The sequence below is a fragment of the Neolamprologus brichardi genome, chromosome 7, assembly GCF_056152115.1.
Source record: "Neolamprologus brichardi isolate AB-2024 chromosome 7, ASM5615211v1, whole genome shotgun sequence".
Lineage (NCBI taxonomy): Eukaryota > Metazoa > Chordata > Actinopteri > Cichliformes > Cichlidae > Neolamprologus > Neolamprologus brichardi.
In genome coordinates, this window is record NC_142110.1 from 30,575,365 (window position 1) to 30,598,439 (window position 23,075).

A 23,075-nucleotide genomic window follows, 5' to 3' on the forward strand; every position below is an offset into this window, starting at 1 on the left:
TTGGAGACTGATTGCAAAAAGCTCCAAGGGAGGCCCATTGTGTCCGAACAGCTTTGCATAAAATTAGTGTGTAATTTCTAACCGAAGGCAGTTTCACTCAGTCTGCGTCAGTCTACTGATGAATGACTTGACTCAGCTGTTTGCCTTCTGGGTATATTCGTACATAGAAGCAAGGTGTTATTTTGCAGTTAAATTACCACCTTTCAGCAACTACATGACTCTTCTTCTTTCTAGAGGAATTTCTGCTTCAGATATGTGAGGTTCTGTCTAGAATATAAATACTTAATATGGCAAGTATTCTGTGTATGGAGACTGCAAAAGACTTGCAACAAATGGAAGCAGATTTGTAATTTTTATAGATTTATCAGATTGTACATGAATGCCAGTACATAATGCAATAAAACTGACTTGAAAATAGTAACTCACTGCAAGTGGTTGTAGTCCTATTTTTGTCATACCATGATCCCCAACAGCTGGTTTAACTAGTGAGACTGTGGCATTAGCAAGAGACCCAGCACTGAATTACTACTGGATATCCTAACCAAGAAATCCCAGTTGATTCTATCTCATAAGTTTGTCGTTATGGTGAAAGTTGTGAACATATGATTTAAGCAAGGAATTCAGGGAGCAACCTATCAGTTCCCTGTGGTCTGGACATGTCTGAGAAAATGACCTTGACTGTCCACATTAGAGTAAGGCTTGTTTGTTTCATGTGCCTGGAACTCACACCTCAAATGTCTGATTAAGTTCAATTCTGATATCAGAAGCAAAAGTGTCAGAAGTTTAATAGTTATTCCTAACAAAAGAGTCCTTTTTATAGCAAATAATGGCTTAACTGAAATTTTTAAAGCAGACAGACAAAAGTGAAAAGAATCAGAAGATCAAGCTTTGTTCTCTGGGAAAGAGAAAAAACACGTTCACCACAGATACAAATTTTAATAAATAGAGAAAAATTCACAAAGACTTCATTCAGCTTGTATTCTAGAATTGTAGTTCAGAAATGCCAGCAGACCAAGTGGATGATGGAAAAAAGCTTTTCTTATCTAAGTGACCAAGAGATTTGTGGTGGTAACAAAAGTAAGAATGTAAGCAGATGGAAACAAGAAAGACAATCATACTCATTCTAGTAAATTCCTGAACATTTTATTTTTCTATTTAAGTTCTTAACTGTGCCATCCATGAATGGCAGCATAGTGGTGGAATAATTGGCACCAAAACCTCATAGGAAAAAGTTCCTGCGTTCATATCCGCTGGCTGGTTGGGACGATTTTATGTGGAGTGGCTCTATGTGTGAATATGAACAGTCTTGTGTTAGCCCTGTGATTTTCTGATAAAATGTCCATTGTATACCTCAGCTATTGTGCTATGGCAGCTAGGATAGGTGCCAGCACCCCAACCTCCACCTTCATCCCCCCACAACGGTGGCCCTAGCTGGAACTAAGTTAGCAGCAGCACATGTAGCATGAAAAGACTGAAACCCACACAGTTGTTATTACATTAATACCCTGAGATTAGGTTTCAGTTAGATGTCTGTGATTGGTTTATCTGAAAAAATTGATTATTATTTCAATGAAGTTCATCCCCAAAGACAGCTATTGTACCAGTATGTTGCTGAAGAAAACAATGCCTTCTGTGTTTTCATGCAATCCCAGACTCTATAGATCATCACTCTGCTGGGATCACACCATCTGTTGTAGTTGTCTTTGTTTCAAAAGATACTTCTTTATGAGTCAGATGGCTCCCTGATGACAATGCGTGATAGAAACGAAACAACAGTGCTTAAAGCTTTTGCACAGTTCTCTATATATTATGAATGGCAGAGCCTCCTCGTGGTGTCTCTATTTCTGTTTTTTTAACCTTTCTTTTAGTCAACTTTAACAACGTTTGACTCTTGTCAGAGCAAAAATTGCTTTTAAACCTTAAATCTGGAGGAGGTCTGTAATGGAAAATCACAGCAGTTCCTTTTTTGGCCGTAACAAGTATAAAAGTTCTCCGTCAAACTGAAATACAAAAGACCACGTAGAATGACTCAGTTAATTAAAATAATTTACATATCAGACCTCGTCTCAAACTTACCTCTTGACTGTTGTTGCCAGGGGAAAATATCCTTCGGGGCCTTCGATGCAGCGGTTTAATTGAATTTTGTTTTTGACATCGTGACATCATACAGTTTGGAGTTATTTCAGGAACGTTTTGATGTGTGAAGTACTGCTGACCGTGACCTTTTCTTTACAAAGAAGCTCCGATTTTAAAACTTTCCACAATTTTGAATTTAGACACACACTGACTTAAATTAATTTCCTGGTGACAAAACTCAACTCTCACCCTACCCGTACACTAGATCCTCACTATTAAATTCAGATATCACTCATTGTGTCAACAGAAATATGTCCCCACAGCTTCTGTACAAATACAATCTCACACACATTTTGCCCATTGCCATTGTATTATATTTAAGTTTTATTCACAAAGACAACTTTAATCAATCATCCAGAAGGTAAAAAGACAAATTTTAGTTATGGTTTGATTGATTTATTGAAAAACTTTTATCTGATCATTTACTTGTTTAGCTTTGATTCTTTCTTCCAGTCACAAACTGCTGTTAACTGTACGTTAGAAAAAAAGTACTAACAGCACTAACAGCAAGCAGTTGTACAATTCAACATATATTCATGTTTTTCTTTGGTGGACACAAAGACTAGTAGGACTGTAGATCTTTAATTTCACATCATTAATTTAGAAGTGTTTTCAAGTCAGTCAAACTTTATTTCTGTAGCACATTTTAAATAACCTCAGTTGGCCAAAGAGCTCTACAGCTACAAAATGTCAATTATACATAAGAGTCATTAAATCAACAGTAAATATACACTTAAAAGTCAGTCATGAAATAGAACAAAGCATTTGCATAATAAAAGCCTAAAAACTGACGGGTATAATTATGCAGTCTTGTTGTGTTTAAACTAGTGGATCTGTGTTACAATGTAGTTAGTAATGAGCCACCATGACCAAGAGTCCTGCATTGATTGATCTAATCTGATCAACATTCATCACCAGGTTGGGTTTTGAAATGCTCATTAGGAATCCTCCTCACCTCGTAGGACAGTTGTGATGAATAACCAAACAATAAACTGGATTCAGGTTACATAATTGAAGGCATGAAACTATGAGGTCACAGGACCCTCCCTGGTCCAATCAGAGTGGGACTGTTTAGCAGTCTGATATTATCCTGATGCAGAGCTTCAGGAGATGTTACAATGATGGTGATTTGGAGGGAAGGACGCACAGAACCCAATGAATGACAGCAAACTGATGATTATGCTTTTTGCTTTGTTTCTGAGGGTGTAATCATCCTGTTACCACAACGACTCCACACAAAACTCAACGATTGGAGATGAGTAACAACACCGGCAAGTGTCAGGCAGTGGGTGTCTGGGAACACCTGGTATAAAGAATCAGGCTGGATGAACAATTTCTTATAATATGTATGATGGTTTCCACTCACTTCAAATACATGCTTGTTAGGTTGTTTGGTGATTCTGCATCGACTGTGTGAATGCGATTGTGTATGATTGTCTCTGTCATTCTGTGTCACCTGCCCTGTGAGAGACTGTGTCCAGTTCAGTGTGAAATCCTCCCGCGTCCTGTTCCCAGATAAAGAAAACTGACAAATGAATAAAACTAAATAGGCTTTTAAATAATCTTTACCAGTGAAAAACAGAGGAACAGTACCTGTTTTATGTGAATATCCTCTTTACAGATAAGTGCACATCTATAGAAATGTAAGTACATATAATTCTCGCTCTAAACTCAATTCCACACACTTCTTTTTACTCTTGGATCTGTGTGATATCATAGGGAGGGGATATGTTCACATTTCATGTTAGGAAGAAAAACGCCCTGTCCACCTGCTGTTCAAAACTCTTTTTCATGAGGGACAGCCAACAAGCAGAAAGTTAGCTTTAAAGAAGGAGCCGCTTTAAGAGCTTGTTTCATACAGGATGAATTGTGGGTCTGTGCAGACGCCCAGTATTAGATAAATGAGATTTTTTAAACTGTGAATCACGCAGAGCTACTCTAGCAGAGCCCAACAGGATAAACAGGATAGGTCCTTTCTATTAATATTCTCTATATGCAAGTGACCAACTCCTCATACATACACACATATATCAAGTGTATTTTTGGTATAAACCCTAACGGCTGTTAGTTTTCAGAACACTGTTATGGAAATTTTAACAATAACCTGGAACACACCCAGTGAGCTTGATTTGAAGTGGGTTTAATAAACACATTGCAATGTGGAGAAAGCATCCCAGTGAAACACCACGACCATCTCTGAATTGTGGCCACCACCCTTACATCTTATATACAGACACACAGACCAAGAACATTCCTCAAACTCTTACATGTTGGCCCCTCTCATGGGGGGCTATACCTCCTCCCTCACAGACAGAATTATGACCTTGTTTTCTGCTTAGCCATCACCTAAGGATTTACATCCCTGATAAGCAGAAGGAGCCTCACTATCTGTTTAACGTCTTCCATTACAATGGCCTCACTGTGTTAACTTTCCACATGCATGTAAAGTAGTGGCTGGAGTGCTCTTACTATAGTAAAGTGAGAAAGTAATATTACTATAACTAATGTGACATGATTAAATATGTGATTAATACATGAGAAAAGAAATCTGCCACCACAACACACACACAGAACAGTGCAGCATGGCATTGCATGTTTTGTTGCCGACCAAATAGAGACATTTTGCCCTCCGTGTGATTGCTCTTTTTACCCAGAGGGCATTTAAACACATGCGCGCACACACACACACACCTACAGACACACACACTGGCACACAGTCAGTGTGATTGCAGCTCTCACCCAGAGGACATAAACAAACAATCACAGATTGAATTCAGGGAGTGTTTACCCACCTGGTCCTTTGTGTGTGTGTGTGTGTGTGTGTGTGTGTGTGTGTGTGTGTGTGTGTGTGTGTGTGTGTGTGTGTGGAGGTCACAGGGCGGATAAGCTATTCTGTATGCAGTGTTCACACTGCAGTTCAGCATATAGAAAGAGAGGAGAAGCCCACTGAATTAAATCCAGGTTCACTTCAACATTTTGTTGTTCTTCAAAGCTTTTTCATACATCGATCGCACAAATTGCTCAGCAGCACAAACAGTCGAAGTACAGCTCTAAATACAATAACACCAACTGTACCCATAAATTAAATGGACCATGTCCTGAATCAGCAGCACTGGAGTTTCTAAATACCTGCACTGGTTTACAGAGCCAGAGAAGATACAGGAAGTTTGTAAGATGAAGTGATCATCATCTAAAGTGAAAGAATCGAATACGGCATTAGTTTAGGCAGACGACAAAGCCAAGCTCAGCTATAATCCCAGAAGATCAGCTGATATCAACAGCAACAGATACTGCCAAGTATAAATGACTGCAGATGGAAATATTGGTCTTCTGTGAGCTGTAGTGGCCCTGACTGAACTACAATTTTAGCACTAGTTTGTTTTTTGCGTCTCCTCATTCACCTCATTCACTATGTCTGCCTCACTGACAGGATGTAGACAGACAAGGGATGATCAGTCATGTCATGGTTCCCAGCAGCCCAAAGCGAAGCTTTAAATGCTTCATGAGGACTTGAAATAGTTTGGATAGGAATTGGGACTTTGCCACTGTGAATCTCACCTGACTTTTCATCTTTCATCTTTCCATCAAGTTTGTTAACCACTTGTTCATTTCAGGCTTGTGGAGGGCTGAAGCCTGTCTCAGCAGTGAGAGACAGGGGACAGGTTGTCAGTCCATCTCAGGGCCAACACAGAGACACAGACAACAATTCCCTCTCACATTTACATCACACTTTTTAAACTCTTTACCCCTTGAAAGCTGACTAGGAGTAACCCTCGAGGCTTTTTCCTCAATCTAGTAGTTTCTGTCATATTTCATATTTTTCTAGAACATGTGACTGGGTGGATATCAGACATTAGTGAGGGTGGTCTCTGTCTAAGCAACTACTTTTCTAAAAACCTGGAAACTATTTTAATGGTTGTCATCAAACAGTTGTCTCTATTGATGTATACTCAGGTGTCAAAACTCGGGCAAAATGGACAAGATGTGCAAAATGTGTCACCATCTAACAAAATGATAGATGTTAGATCAGAGATTCTTCCATCTAGTCACCATCTAACAAAATGTTAGATGGTGACTAGATGGAAGAATCTCTGATGGAAGAGGAACCAGATGGAAGAGTCTCAAAGCAAGAAGGTTCTGGTTGGTTGGGAATTTTATGTCTGAAGTGTGCATGTACTTCCTGACCTTGTGTGTTTCTTCCTACAGTCCAAAGGCATACTTGTTAGCTTAACAGATTATTATAAATTGATGTGGGTGACAGTGTTTGGTTGTCAGTCTCTTTGTCTTGGCTCTATAATGGGCCAGTGTCCTCTTTAGAGTGCACCTCACCTGTTTCCCTGTGTCAGGTGGGGCAGGCTCTTTGGGGGTGTTGAAACTTCCCTGCAAGGTCTCTAAATGGATGATGTAGATGAAAATATTTTGTTTTTTAAAAAAAAAAACTTTTTCAGTTTATTCTCTTTGCAGTTCTGCTGGTTTTCTGTTATTCAAAATGTGTTGTGGTTATTGTGTTTCCTCTTTGGTGGTGATGCTCATCCATCCACTTTCATTTTCATCCAAGTTCCCAGTGTAGCTGGACTCTCAGCAGCCCCAGTGTTAAGCAGAGTACTCCCTCGACTTGGATTGCCAGATGGGGCAGCTTGAATCAAGGGTTTGGCAGTAAATGGCTGTTTTCAGAATATCCTGCCTGGTGTGAAGAGTATGTCTCAACTGGTTTTAAACACTTTCCTGGTTCATCAGGGAACTTAATAAGTTTTGAAGCCTGTGTTGCACATAGATGAATTTATGTGAAGTACGAGACACCGGAGCAGGGTTGGCATGTCTTTGGTTATCTTCATTAAATTTCTACAAGATGTGTGCGCCCCCACTGTGATTATCAGGGCTGTCTGATTATTATCTGTATTATTATCAGCGTTATCTTCACCAGCTTTCTGCGGGCCTCCGTGTATTTTTCCTGCTGTCCTCTGAGGGAAAATTAAAAGAGACGGAAGCGCTCTGCCTGTTTGAAGGCGGTGAATGAGGTCGTGCCTTCGCTCACCCTGCTGCTTTACAATGTCATCTAACTCTGAATATAAAGCAGCTGCAGGAGGGATTTCTGTTCCCGACATTTTCTGCTCCAGTCAGACTAGGATAAAATAGAATGAAATCATCCAGTGTTTCAATACAGCTGGAAGCCAATTCAGCTCTAAAGAAAATACTTCTGATATGAGCTTAATTGTTCCATGGATCCCATTTAGTTCATTCAGTGACATTTAAGCCATGAAGCTCAATAAATGAATGGACACAGCACACTTTAGTTGAGAGACATGATTTCTACCAAATAAATCCAATGTACATCTGACATTAATACATGAGATGGTTTGTATTTAAGACTTTCTTTAACTGCACAAATATGTAAATAAAGGCAGCAGAAAATCAGGAAACTGTGTTATGGAGGTTTATGGGTCTCCGTACTTAAAATGTATTTAATAATAAGGTTGACATGGTTGTACAATTGCTTGAGTATACATTGCTGGTTTGATTTGTGAGGCAGTTCTTTCTAATAATTATGATTTTTGACATTTTTTTGTAACTTTACACACTGCTTCTATACAATTTGAGTCTGTTAAATAATGAACACGTAGTACAAAATTGCTGGAAAGTGCCACAAGGTGGTAAGTCCTCCCTCTACTCTACACACAACTGCACAAATATATCAGCAGATTCTGGTATTTATATTGCCAAACTCTTTCCAGTTTAATAGAGTCTTAGTTTTATAGGAATTCATGAGATTTTGTCCTTTTTGGTGGGAGATATTTGTTACCCCAAGTGAAGGAGTTTAACTATATCTGGATCTTATTTATGAAAAGTGAGAAGGTGGAGTGTGAGATGAACTGGCAGTTTTATGCAGTATCCATAGTAATGCTGGTGTTATAGCAGGCTATTTTGGGGAAGAATGAGCTGAGCAAGAAGGTTTTTGATTTACCAGTCGTTGTACATTCGCTCACCTATAGTCATGCACTCTGGTTGGTGACAGAAAGAATAAAGTTGTGAATACAAATGGCGAGAATGAGTTTTCTCTCTTGGGAGGTCAGTCTTGGAGATAGGCTACCTCCTTTGCATTGAAAAGAGCCAGACGAGGTGGCTGGTGCAACGGATCAAGCCTCCTGGGTGTCTATTCTTGGAGATTCTATGGCTATGAAAATTGGAAGCAGAGCACAGAGCAAATGTACGGCTTGCCACAATGATTCTGTACGTATATGGTTCAAAATGCCTTGGGATCCCTTAGGAGTGCCTGGAAAACATTGCTGTGGCAAAGGATGTTTGATACATGCCTGTTTATTCTCCTACCACATGGATGGATGGATGGCGGTTTTAGAGGCATGTTTTCAGCACATACATAATGAAGAATGGGAATATTCAGTCTAAAAGCACACTGATGACAGTGTGCATCGATAAAACAAGAAAACATGAACTACTGTTTCAAACTGACAAATTTTGTTAGATGTCATGAGAACTGGGTGTCCGACTATGGCTGAGCAGTTGAGAAGTGAGACTGGGGTTGTGCTTGTCTTTTTTCACCTTTGTGCTCCATTAATTTATCATCAAGACTTTCATTTTTAAAGTTCGACTATAGCTTTTAAAGGCATCTGAGGGAGAACAGAGGAAAGATTTCTTTTGTTCGAGATTGCCACGATTTACTAGAACTTAGGTCACTCTGGTGACACACTGATGGAGATCCAGCTAGTGTGAATAAGACACAAGTGCAAGTTGTCAAAACAATATTTCCATGCAGCCAAAAGCAGTGCAGATGTTTATGAGATAATAATACTGAACATGAGGGAGTGTTTTAGATTTTTACAGGCAGAGTCAAGGAACATTATGATGTGCCTATTTAATAGCTTCAAATTTATGGATACAGAAATTCTATCCATATGTTTTCTTTTCAGACGATGTGTCCATGTCAGTTCAGACAGTGTCTGCCATTGGTTGGTGAGCAAAACTGCAAAACTGTGTTCAGGTTCACTGCAGTGTCACTGGTGTCGTACCACATGTGAGTTCATCTGTCCACCCGAGTGACTGTGAAATCTGACCTTGGTTCCTTAGAGGACAAATCCTAGATTGTGCAATGGGATCAGCCTTAGTACCTGCAGTAGGACTTGATTGCATTTAAAGTTACGTTGAAAGTGGTATATTTAGTGAAAGAGCCTAAAATGAACAAAAGGAGCTGTTAAGGAGGAAGAGGAGCACTGCTCTCCGGATGGAGAGTCGGTATGCTAGCAGTATTGTCCTCCTTCACGGTTTCCCTCTTTTTGTTCCCATGGGAGTTGTTGCAACATGAATTTAACTTCTGAACTGTTTCCATGGAGACCTCACATCCAACTGTGTCCTGTCAAAGTGGCTAATTAGTTAATGAAGCGCGTGGCGATGCCCGACCAGAGAGAGTGAAAGAGAGCGAGAAAGAGTGTGTATGGAGGAATCTGGCCGACTCTCACATATATTCAGTTTGTCCCTATCCCCAGCCCCCTCCATCCTTCTGCCTCTCCTCTCTTCCCCCTCCTCCCTCTCTTTCCTCTCATAATCAGTTCTGCTGTAATCAATTAGCTGGATGAGGAGCAGCAGAGGGAACAGGTGCAGCTAAATGTTAATAAATTCCTCTGCGGCCATCCTCACAGTAACACTGGCTGAATATTTAAACTGCTTGTTGGCCCAATGACTTCACCGCAGCTGAAGCAGGAATCCACACACCATTGCTCTGTGTCTTTTTAAATATGTGTTAATACGACAACATGTGAATGTGTGTTCACATGTTGGCATATGACAATCCATTTAGTTACTTTTTTTATTTAAAGGGTGACAACAAAAAATGTTGGTTCTAGATTGGCTGGATAACGAACCAAAGACCCAAATGCACAACACTATGAGAACTATTCAAAACTTTAACTTCAAGGACTGGTGACACACGTGTCTGGTCAGTTTAGGCGAGTGGAAAGCAACGCGCACAGTCTTTAAAAAAGACCAAAAGTACCTATACTGGAAACTGGAAAGAATAATTAACTGGTCAGATGCAACACTGAGGTAAAACTGATTAAGACTCCAAGTTTTACAAAATAAATATAAACTCAAAACGAAGCGTCCAGCATGTATTAAAAATGTCACATCACAAATCACATTTAATTCAATAATGTTTAAAAAGCACTTTAAGGTATGACTTCATGAACAACATGCACAAACCCTGTGCAGCACCACGGCCCAAGCCTGTTGGGTCCTAACGGACTTATACATCTTTTAAAAGACTAACACATAAAAAGTTACATAACTCACTAAAGCTTTGCAGTGTTATTGAATCACCTGGGCTCTATAGTGTGGTCATCTAATCACATTATTTTATTGCCACCTAATTCAGCCAGTGTCTCAGTTAATACCCTTCTACACATCTAAATAAAAACTTCTCATATTAGGCATGCTATATCTACAACCTCCTTTGCAACACATGTCAGCCATTTGTTGTTGTTGAACGACATCTGCAATAATCCCTACATCCCTACACACCAAAGTGTAGGGATGTTTCCACTTCTTCATGAAGTTTCATGAAATTCAGCCAGGCAGGTTTTTGCATGATCAAGCTCATAATCAACAAATTCCAGTCTAACAATAAAGAGAAATAACATAAATACGTAACAAGAAGATACAGTCTGAGGTTAGTACAGAATCTTTAGATTTCTAGATGTTTTAGACCCCTTAGTTTAAAGTTTTTCACTTTATTGTGTGGTAGTTTTAATATTCAATGCATATAACTGAGGTTTGATCACATCTTGTATGCTTAAACTAAATGAACAAAGCAAAAACATGTTTTAATTTGGGATATTTTAGATACGCATTTGTACTGAGGATAAATTATCTTTATACGTAGGCTAAACTTGCTAAACTACTAAGCAGTATATTTGCTGTGTCTGATCTCTACAGTTGGGGAATTTAATTAAAAGCCACATGACCTATAATTCTGACTGAGCATAATGATGTCAAAAACAAGCCATGGGGGATTATTTTATCCAATACACATCATTTCCTCCTTCCGTTAAATTTCTAAATATCCTCCAGTTTATCAGTTTAAGTTGGGATTTCTGTTATTGTCAGTTACACCCACATGTATCAGGTGAACGTCTGAAAGAGATTTATATGATGAGAGAAAAAAGCAACGGAGACACAGAGAGGATTTTTCTATTCTAATTCATTAATCTTCATTCATTAATGTTCAGCCCACCTGACACACACACACACACTTTGGGTCACACTGAGTATATCAGCAGGCTGGTTGATGGCAGCTGCCTCACAGAGCAGAGCACACTGGGGGCCAGGCAAACATCTGTTGTGTGTGAGCATGCGTGTGTGTGTCTGTTTGTGTGTGTCAGAGGTGGGTTGTTAACATGCAAATAAAGCAATTAAAATTCATGCGACACACACCCAAACACACACAGATACACACTCACACACGTGCAAATTGAAATAGAAACACAACAGAAGCCAGATGAGCTTCTCTGTTGATTGCTGATCAGATTTGCATGCAGACCCTTTTCACACTCTCCTGCGATGAACACCAATACTTCCAGAAATTACGCTGTATTTATGTGTTTGTGATATATTTTGACAGCATGCAGTTGAAGTTCCACCCTCGGGATTATTTAATATTTTATTTGCCCATACATACAGAATAGAAAACACTTTGTAATTCCCAAATCCATGGAGCATATCACAACCATGATATCAATGTAAAGATCATACTGTCACATCAACCTTGGTATGCCTCTAGATAATTAATACTCCATGTGAGCTGGTGAGGGTTAAAGCTGAAAAAATGAGTCTTTAATGTTCTTTTTTTAATTCAGATTTTAAAAGTTAATTCGGACATGGGCTATTAAACTGAAAGCCACATTATCGCTCTGATAATAGGTCTATAATTTTTGTACAAAATTTTATGTTGGTGGTTAGAAATGATTCTGAATTATTACCCAGAATTAAGAGATTTTAAATCTACATTAAATGACCCAAACTGCCCATAAAAGCTGTAAATCAAACCACATTGAGACAAAAATACCACACCAGAAGCGAGCAACAAAGACACAGAAAGTGCGATGCAAAAATAATAACAAACACATAATTTGGACTACACATTAACCCAAATCATTCAAAAAGAGTTGTAAAATGTCCAGAAACAGGTGAAAAAAGAGACAAACAGCAACTACCAATGAGCCCAAAATGGTAAATGGTAAATGGCCTTTATTTGTATAGCACTTTTACTAGTCCCACCTAGGGACCCCAAAGCGCTTTACACGTCCAGTCATCCACCCATTCACTCTCACATTCACACACTGGTGGAGGCAAGCTACAGTTGTAGCCACAGCTGCCCTGGGGCAGACTGACAGAAGCGAGGCTGCCATATCGCGCCATCGGCCCTTCTGGCCAACACCAGTAGGCGGTAGGTGAAGTGTCTTGCCCAAGGACACAACGACCGAGACTGTCCGAGCCGGGGCTCGAACCGGCAACCTTCCGATTACAAGGCGAACTCCCAACTCTTGAGCCACGATCGCCCCAAAATGCTCACAAAGTGATGAATAGGGATTATAAAGAAATCTAAAAAGATCAAAAAATCAATCAATCAAAATTTATTTATATAGCACATTTAAAAACAACAGTTTTGATCAAAGTGCTTCACAAATTAAAAATAAAAATAAAATAAGACAAATACAACGCAAGACGAGACAAACATAGAAACCAACCGAATGATAATCAAACTATCTTACATCAAAGCCAGAGTAAAAAGATGGGTCTTTAAACGAGATTTAAAAGACTGAACAGTCTCAGAAGAGCGAATGGCAATAGGGAGGTTGTTCCACAGTCTAGGAGCTACAATAGCAAAGGCACGGTCGCCTCTGGTTTTCAACCTAGACTTAGGTTGCATTAAGAGCATCTGGTTAGAAGATCTTAATGCTTTTATAGGATTATACAAATGAAGAAGTTCTGTTAAATAGCTAGGGGCAGTGTTATTTAAGATTTAATAAGTGAATAAAAGAATTTTAAAATCAATGCGAAATTTCACAGGGAGCCAGTGTAACTTGGCTAAAACTGGAGTCATATGATCATGCATTCTGGCACCCGATAAAAGACGTGCAGCAGCGTTCTGTACTAATTGCAACCGGTGAAGAAAGGAGTGGGGGAGGCCTAAATAGAGGGAGTTACAATAGTCCAGTCTAGAGGTAATGAATGCATGAATAAGCTTTTCAAGGTCCTTGGGGGAGAGGAAAGGCTTAGCTTTAGAAATTTGACGTAGCTGATAGAAACTGGATTTAACCACAGTAGATGCTTGTTTCTCTAATTTGAAAGAGCTATCCAGGAGTACCCCAAGGTCTCTTACAACGTTGGAGAGGTAGCTAGCAAGTGGGCCAAGGGTAACAGTTAGTTGGTTCAATGGAATATGGCTGTCAAAGACAATAACTTCAGTTTTACTGTCATTCAAGATTAGAGAGTTTTGAGATAGCCAGGTTCTCACATCATGAAGACAATTAAACAATGTATGCAATGGATCTGTGACATTCAAACTCAAAGGGAAATAAATTTGAATGTCATCGGCATAACAATGGAAAGAAATATTATATCTTTGGAAAATAGATCCCAAGGGCAACATGTACAGAGAGAATAGCATAGGGCCCAAAACAGACCCCTGGGGCACACCACAGAGAAAAGGAGCAGAGGAGGAGGAATATTGCCCCATAGTGATAGAGAGTGACCTCTCTGAAAGATAAGATTTAAACCATGATAAGGCTGTGCCCTTAAGGCCAACTACTTGCTCTAATCTTGATAATAAAATGTTATGATCTACTGTGTCAAACGCAGAAGTCAGATCCAGTAAGACTAGAACCACAGAGCAACCTGAGTCGGTGGTTAAAAGGAGATCATTAAAAACTCTTAGCAAAGCTGTCTCAGTCTCAGGAATTTTTCAGAAATACCATTGGAATCTAAGAAGGTCTGAAGTTATTTACAGACCACTTTTTCCAGGATCTTTGACATAAAGGGAAGCTTAGAAATTGGTCTATAATTTGAAAGAACACTGGGGTCGAGATTAGTCTTCTTAATAACGGGTTGAACAACAGCATGCTTGAAGGCAGACGGTACGCAGCCCGAAGACAATGATGCATTCAAAATTAATAAAATACAAGACCCAATAGTATTCAACGCTTCCTTAAAAATACGGGCAGGGAGAATATCATGTGGGGAATTGGAGATTGTTAAGTGGTCAATTATTTCCTTTACATCAGAAAGAGTCACAGGCTCAAACTGCTGAAAGACAGCAGAGCATTTAGAAACTGAAACTTGATGTGGAACTACCGATAAAAACGGGGCTCTTAAAATAGTGATTTTTTCAATAAAATACCTTAAAAAACTTTCACAAAGAGCCAGAGAAACTTCCTTGTGTGCTGTAGCACGAGGATTAATCCATCCATCCATTCGCTTCCGCTTATCCTTTTCAGGGTCGCGGGGGGCGCTGGAGCCTATCCCAGCTGTCATAGGGCGAGAGGCGGGGTACACCCTGGACAGGTCGCCAGTCTGTCGCAGGGCCAACACACAGGGACAGACAACCATTCGTACTCACATTCACTCGCACATTCACACCTAATGGCAATTTGGATTTTCCAATTAACCTATCCCCACAAGCTGCATGTCTTTGGACGGTGGGAGGAAGCCGGAGTACCCGGAGAGAACCCACGCAAACACGGGGAGAACATGCAAACTCCACACAGAAAGACCCCAGCCTGATGGTGGAATTGAACTCAGGACCTTCTTGCTGTGCGGCAACAGTGCTAACCACCGTTCCACCGTGCTGCCCACGAGGATTAATCATGGAGTTAAAAATCTTAAAAAGAGCGTGGGGCTTGTGACAATTGGTCGAAATAAGACCTGATAAGTAGGCAGATTTAGCAGCTTTGACGGTCTTCTGATATTTTGACAGACAATTATGGAAGATTTCCGCTGACACTACGAGCTTATCCTTTTTATACTTCCTCTCAGCACGACGGCATTCGCGCCTGAGAGCACGGGTAGTTTCATTCAGCCAGGGTTGGCATGACGACTTAGTACGCTTAGTCTTATGTGGAGCCACAGTGTCCAGCATAGAAGAACATGTGGAATTAAAAAGGTTGGTAAGCTTGTCAGTCGATAAATCCACAAAACAGACGGAGTCGGGGAGCGCAGAGTTGGCGAAAAGAGTAGAGAAGTTGGTAATGGTTTCAGAATTAATCGAGCGCATCTGCCGTAATGGACCCTGGCAGTTAAGCTCCATATGTCGTAGCATAACATTAAACATAACCACAGAATGATCAGAGATCCCAGAGTCCTTGATATCTGTTATACAAATATCCAGACCGTAGGACAAAACTAGGTCAAGCGAATGACCTTTTAAATGCGTTGGTTCACTTACCCATTGCGTAAGATTAAAAGTGTCAATAAGGGCAAGGAAATCCTTTGTTAGTGTGCTTGCCTCACAACAGACATGTATATTAAAATCACCAACAATTAAAACACGATCGTAGCGTAAAAACAGGCTCCCTAGTAGTTCAGCAAACTGAAAAATAAAATCCTTAACAGATTTTGGGGGTCGATACACCACAGCACAAAGAATTGGGGGAGCACAGTTCAGTTCCAGTAGCTGCACCTCGAAGCTGGTGAAAAAGATGGGTGGTAGTTCCCGGCATCGAAATTTGTGTTTAAAAATCGAAGCCAATCCTCCACCTCTGCCAGAGATCCTAGGAGAGCTAGCAAAGGCACAATCTGGGGGAAGAAATTCTGAAAAAGCAGAAGATTCCTCAGGACGAAGCCAGGTTTCCGTCACATAAAGAAAATCCAGCCCAGTTGAGACGAAAAAGTCGTTTAAAATAAAAGTCTTGTTTGCCAGTGATCTAACATTTAGCAAAGCCATCCGAAGTGTAGTCGGGTTGTTGCTAGTTGGAACAGATCTCAGCAGGCGAAGATTGCTGTAGTTCACACTACCTCTGGAAAGCCGCACCCAGCTCCGAACAGGTGGGCACTCGGCCGGGGAGTCTAGGTGCGCATAGTGTCCAACAGGATTTATCCAGCGATGGCAGGGCAATCTATAGCAGAAGCGGCCCCAGAGAGCATGAGAAGAAGATAGAGTGTTTACAAATACGTGGTAGCTGGTCGCATCAAGTGAGTTTAAGTAAGCCTTGAGGCGAACACGAATACCGCTCCGTTTACCCCGTCTCCTATGACGTTTCCTAGGTGGAAGGGTAGCTGGAAAGCAGCGTAAATGATCAGAGATATCCGTCAGAGTTGAGAAAAAGTTCCCTGATTGCCACTTGAAACCAGGTGTTTGGTGAGTCAATGGCTGGAGATTCAGAAGAGTTTGACGATCATAGGTAAGAAGCGCAAAGGCGTCAGGATAACACAGAGAAAATAGGATAGCAGACAGTAGACAAAACTTGAGGAGACGGCTTGCCGCAAACACTGGCGCCATCTTGGTTTTGTATGAACCCTCTAAAAGATACAGTGGGATGCAGAAGAATTTTAAAGAAACAGAAAAAATACATACTACAAAATATATAACTATACTACCTAAATAACTGGAACAAATTCTGATGGGTCTTAGGACTCTAGATGCATTGCCAGGTTTTTGTAGCTTCATGGATTAGGGGAGTGGCTCACTTAGCATCAGTCATCAAAGCAATCAGTGTCTCTTGTGCTGTCTTGCCTCATGCTCTCGTGGAGTTGTTTGGACTTGTTTGATTTATGTCATTTTCTTCTGTATGATCTCCATATTTTGTCCTTCTTAATGAGTCAGGGTCATGACAATGGAAAACAACTGCAAAGGTGCAAAAAGTTGCTTCAAAAAGACTCACAATGACCTCAAAGAGGTTCAAGACACAATAAAGAGAACCAATTCGATTCAGTTCAGTTTTATTTATAAAGCACCAAGGTGCTTTATATTGTAAGGTAAAGACCCTACTATAATAGAGAGAAACCATCAATAACCAGAAACAAATCTAACGAACACCTTTGAATAAGTATTTGTCCACAGTGGGAAGAAAAAACTCTCTTTTAACAGGACGAAACCTTTGGTATAACCAGAGTCTGGACAACCACGCAAGACATTTGCAGGACAATAAAAATCAAAGTGAAACTGTCATATCCCTAATGAGCCACAACTCTTTCTCTATGAACCTCATCACCAGTCAGATGATGTTTAGCACCTTTGTTTACTGTTTTCTATCTTTTTTTCTAGAGCATCAAAGTATCCTGGCAGCCTCCTCCACGCAGTGCCCAGAATGGGATCATCACAGCTTACAAGATCAAATACAGGAAGACGGGCCGGCGTGGAGACCAGGAAGCCATCGAACCCAACAACTTCTGGTACCTGTTCACTGGTAAGTGTCTTCAAACTGGCATGTGATTTGATTTAGTCTGGAAAAGAGAAATGGTTAAAGATGTATCTGCTGTTGGCTTTATAAAACATCACTCAAGCAGGAGCATTTGTTGGGAAATTGAGCACAGAAGAAAGAGAAATATCTTGGCTTTTTTCATGCAAACAGTACTTGTTAGTAGGATCAATTCAGTCTCATCAGGGGGCTGTTATCTCTCAGAGACTACAATATATCACCAGACTCATCCTTTAGTATTTGCCCTCATTTTCTCTCCCAAATAAATCTTTTAAAGCTGCACTCTTTGCTCTTACAATGACTCTGCTTGTTAGGCCCAAACTACACAAAAACTGCTGTACAAATCTGCAAGATGCTGCTTTTATATATGTATATATATAAATATATGGGGATTTAATGAAAACACATAAGATTGCTTTCACTGAACGTGATGCGAGTCTGACAGTCGGCATGCGTAAATCTTCAAATAGAGACAAAGAAGACGTAAATCCTAAAGATATGTGTGTGTGCTTTAATATGTCTGTGGAACTGTCAATTTATTTCTTTACTTTGGTGAAAAACAGCTGCAAGTCTGGGTCTGTGTGTGTGATTGTGTGTCTGCATTCAAACTGCCACCAGCTATTATTTCAATTTGAGGTTTGCAGGATTTGAATGAAACTGATCTTCCTTTTCATTATTTTCCACTGATGGTTATCTTCATCTGTCTGTCCGCATCAGAATTCATTGCCCAGTGGCAGCTCTACTTTTGTGTGTGTGCGTGTTTGGAATCTGATCCGCCTGCTGCAAGCCTGGCCGTCAGCAGTAATCACTCCTTTTTATTGTCTGATAATAAAAGACAAATTTAAATTAATAAAATTATTTCTTGAATAAAAAAAAAACTCAGCTTCTCAGAGGAGGTGAAAAGAACGGCAGATTAAATAAACATACTTAACGCTAACATTAAAACTTTATTTTACTCCATTTATGTAATGACACGTATTACCTAAGCACCCAAATCCAACCATGCACTTTCTTAACTGCTTATCCCTCATAGTGGAACAAGCAGTGGGAATTTCAAGGTAAAAAAAAAAATCTGTTTCCTTTTTTGAATGAGAATGATTAAATATTCTTCAGAGTACTGTCTTCTCAAATGTCTGCATAGTTGTGGTACGCATGACATGCTAGGTTTACTTGGCCATGTGTGTACTGGGCATCATTGTCACAGTTATTTAACACTTCTGAACTCGGCTCCTTAATAGACTGCAACACTCTGAGTGTTCTGATATCAGGCTAGATGGCTTAAGTGGTCCAATCATACAATCTGACAGCAGCACAGATTTAATCACTCTGGTTTCTGGTAGCTTTTATTTGTTGTACTTTTTTGTAGCCTTGCTCAATTCCTCCCCTCTGCGGCAGTAACGGTAACACCAGCTCCATGAGCTACAAAAGTGAGAAGGTAAGGCTCCTTTTGAAGCTGAGAGACTCGGCAGACCTGGCTATTTAAGCTGCCAATCTCAAAGCTCACACAGAATGCAAGTGAAGTGCAACTCAAATGGTAGACAAGGCCTTAAATTGCCTGAAGCACTAGGCAATTGTTGGTCTTATACAATCCAACACTGTCGGCTTAGGGTGGGTTACAGTGCCAAAAAGACGATCCAAAGGCTACCAGAAAGGAGAGGAAAGAGCTTGCTATCTTTATAGTAACTAAGGTGGATGGAGGGAAAGCGCACAATTATGGTGTGAGCCAACAACAGCACGGTAAATGGTCCACTTGGGAGTCCATCACTAACAGGACCATTACTGACACCGATATTTGGAAGATCTCCCAAGCAAGACTACAACCTGGCCAGTCTGCCAGTAGCAACACTCGACACAGGAAAGAGCAGAACTAGCTGGTTAGCAGCAACTGAATTTTAAAAATAAGGGTGAGGGCACTGTCCAGTCGTAAATTGAAATGTTGGCTCAAATGAATGAAAAAGCTCTCGAATCATAAAATAAACTTGGGTAGTGGCCAGTTAAGCTAGAAAGCCTATATAAGACTTAAGGTCTGTCAGAGAGGTCCATTAGAAATGTTATGAAAAAGGCACCAAGACCACAAGTGGAGCCTTTCAGCATTTTGAATTAGCGTAGGTGAAGACTAGTACACAGCTCCCTGCTACAGTTACCTGTGCTGACATTCAATTGCAAACTTTAAACTTTTATAAAAATCCAAATATTGGAGTTATTCAATTTAAACAACACTCACCACACAGTCGATATGACAGTGAGCCTCAAGTGGCCGTTTGAGGAATTGTATTTTTTGTATTTCATTTTTCAGTCCTGAAGTGGCACTGGGTCCATATATGACCATTTATGACTGTGACACCGTGTTGATTGTGAATCGGTTATAAGCAGCAAACCTGTGTTTTTACAGCCATACAACAGGAAAACAATGAAGGTATAATGATGTGCTTTCTCTCTCTTTTTCTCTTTCCAGGTCTAGAGAAGGGCAGTCAGTACAGTTTCCAGGTAGCAGCAATGACAGCAAATGGGACAGGCCCGGCCAGTGATTGGTACACCGCTGAGACACCAGAGAATGACCTGGATGGTAAAAACAGAGATTGATAGAGCGTGTGTGTGTTTTTGTGTGCATGTGTGTGTGACAGCGGTGATCTGTATAACAGGATGTAAATACCTCCACTTCCCTAACACTCGCATAAATATTTAACCAGTTAAAGAAGGGTGTCGGGTGGATTGATGGAAGGTTTAGCTCAAGAAGGGGGGAAGTGAGAGGAGATGGAATAAAGCGGAAAGAAAAGGAAAAGCAGTCGTCCATGTGTAAGTATATCGAAAACAGAAAGATTTGCTTCATTTAAGCTTAAATACTAATGAATGAGCAGTACATGAACAATGTAAAGAATTTGCACATTTGCATATGAGTGTAGATAAAAAATGTCATTTGAGAGGTTTTTTTTAAATTTGTCCAAATAAAAAACATCTCTTTCTCCCTCTGCTTTCTTCTGAATTATGTAACGGTCACCAAGCCTTCCATTTGGACTGCTATCTAGCATTCAAAACAACGATAATGTAGTACTGAACAAATTTGTTTGTCAGCAGCTACTCTATAACACCCTCAACAAAGACATAAGTGGAGGATTTAGTGCTTTAAAGTTAGTCTGTTCTCCTCATTCCCTGTTCTATATTTTTATTCATGGACTAAATTACTAGAACAGCTTTGTATGACCCCTGTTATCTTACACTGGGTCTTGGTGCATCCCCTCAGGTTATCAACTATCTGAGACACATTTCAGCCCCAGAATGTATATTTTGATGGGACATAAGTATAAAAGGTACTCTTTAAAGATAAACTGATAACTCAGTTATAATGGTTACTGTATATTCATAAGCATTAAAACTGTCTTCATATCTGCCTACAGCTACGTTATCGAGAGTTACAAAGCCATTACGAGGCTATAGACAGAAGCAAAAACAATCACCAGAAACAAACTGGCTAGCAGCTCTGGGGATTTTTGACCCTATAACTCTTAGCAGAATAATTTAAAAAACGATAACCAGCTCAGCACCAGGATGTTCTGGTCAGCAGGATAATGCAGAGATAAAAACAACAAACACATCCATGCTAACTGTGTTTCCGGGCCGGGACAGAGGGAGACACAAATCTTATTTCGATGGATTATCACTCAATAAAGTGATATGAAGCATCTCCCCCCGAGGACCGAGAGTGCTCTAATCTCATCTAATCTGTTCTCGAAGAATAACACTAAGTGTCAGGTCTTTTTAGGGGTAACAGGGTTAGCATTTGTTACCCACAGCTGCTCTAAGTACCTGCTTCTGTGAGCACTAACAGGGTTAGCTTTAAGGCTATTGGCGGTGGTAGAGGTCAGTGATGTACCGATGTCCCCAAACCACAGCGCTGTCATCGTCTTTGTGTCTGACATTTTATTGTTGGTTTGTTTGCAGAGAGTCAGGTGCCTGACCAGCCGAGCTCCCTGCACGTCAGGCCGCTTCCCAACAGCATCATCATGTCCTGGACTCCACCGCTCAGCCCTAACATCCTGGTCAGGGGTTACATTATTGGCTATGGAGTAGGCAGTCCCTACGCTGAGACGGTCAGAGTGGACAGCAAGCAGAGATACTACTCCATTGAAAACCTAGGTATGAAAGTGGCTGGAGTGACTTCACCATTAGTTTGCTAAGAAAATGGATACCATTTTCATCCAGGACACATTCAGCCTACATTACCCGCCAGCTAGTGCCAACAAAAGGAGACAAAATAGACCTTCCAACTAAGAGCTGTGCTTTCAAAGTCTGATTTACTGCAAGCAATGAACATGTTTAATATTTGAGGCCAAAACAGGTCACCATTCCTTATGGATCAACATAATTTTTTCTGCATTTTCATTACAGCTCAATGTACTGAAACAAAACGGTGACATATGCTGATAAATCATGAATATTCATAAAGCGTATAATTGTTACTGACCAATAAATACGTAAATATCACCCTCCAAAACAGAAGCACAAACATCTTGGGCAGTCTGCACCTCAAAGCAGGACTGCAGAGGTGATTGAGAGGTCCATTTCACTGCCTCAGATTAGTAAGCGGTGGGCTAGCAGATTGGACTGTCTATAGCTCTCTGTGCTGGGACCGGTCAATCAGAGTCACTAAGTTCCTAACTCCTGTATCCAGATGGATGAGTGATATAAAACTTCATCCCTGTGCAGTTGTTATGAAGGCTGAAATTATCCATAAAGACCAAAACTGTTATCAGTAAAAGGCTGTATACATGTTAATTTCTGCTGTAAAGTTGGACATTTTAACATTGGAGTCTGTGTTTATCAAAACGAGCCAGAAGATAACCACCACCAAGGAGGTGGTTGTTTTTTTTTTATTTCATCCTGAGAGGCTGCTTGGCTTATTTTTACTATAGAGTCAAAGTTTGTTAAAATTCAACCTTGCTTCCAAAGAGAACATCTTAGAGTATGCGATTATCCACATCCAGTGGGAACCATCTTAATGTAATGGCTCTTATTTGATTGTGATTTTACATACACATACACAAAAAGGCCATTAGGACAAAGTATCACAGTTTGGGGGAAAGGTTTTGGATATTTAGATACTGAGACTGTGTAAAATAACTAATGTGGACAGAATTTTACTTATTTCAGCAAAGTGTTCATCCTTTAGGAGCTAGGTGCCTTACCATGAATTTAGGATATTCTGGATCTACTCAGTGTCTGGCTAAAGGGCAAACTGGCAGAGCTGTAGGACACCTGATGCAACACCAGGCCTCATAGCCAGAAACACCTGCAGTCATAAGCAGAATATTAATCACCAATAGTTTCCATCATTGTCAGAACCTTTTTAATTTCTTGTCCTTCCTCTTATCAGCGCCAAAATAATTCATCATGTCATGGCATTTCCAGCATGCTTATCAACAGCACCTACTTAATAAGTTCATCCTTCATAAATCCAGCTGCTCCTGCTGACAGCGTGCCAATATTGACACACAGCGTTTGCCTCTTCCATTAATTCAT

The 23,075-nt window shown here is 40.3% G+C and overlaps 1 protein-coding gene across 2 annotated transcripts in view; it reads left to right on the forward strand.

Annotated features, from left to right (window-relative positions):
* dcc (DCC netrin 1 receptor) overlaps positions 1–23,075 on the forward strand; it is a 346,228-nt gene that overhangs the window by 228,941 nt on the left and 94,212 nt on the right. For both annotated transcript variants that reach the window (XM_087843481.1, XM_087843482.1), the window contains exons 13-15: positions 17,405–17,546; positions 20,014–20,124; positions 21,498–21,692. In XM_087843481.1, coding sequence (XP_087699607.1) covers positions 17,405–17,546; positions 20,014–20,124; positions 21,498–21,692 — 448 coding nt within the window. The remainder of the gene's footprint in view (positions 1–17,404; positions 17,547–20,013; positions 20,125–21,497; positions 21,693–23,075) is intronic.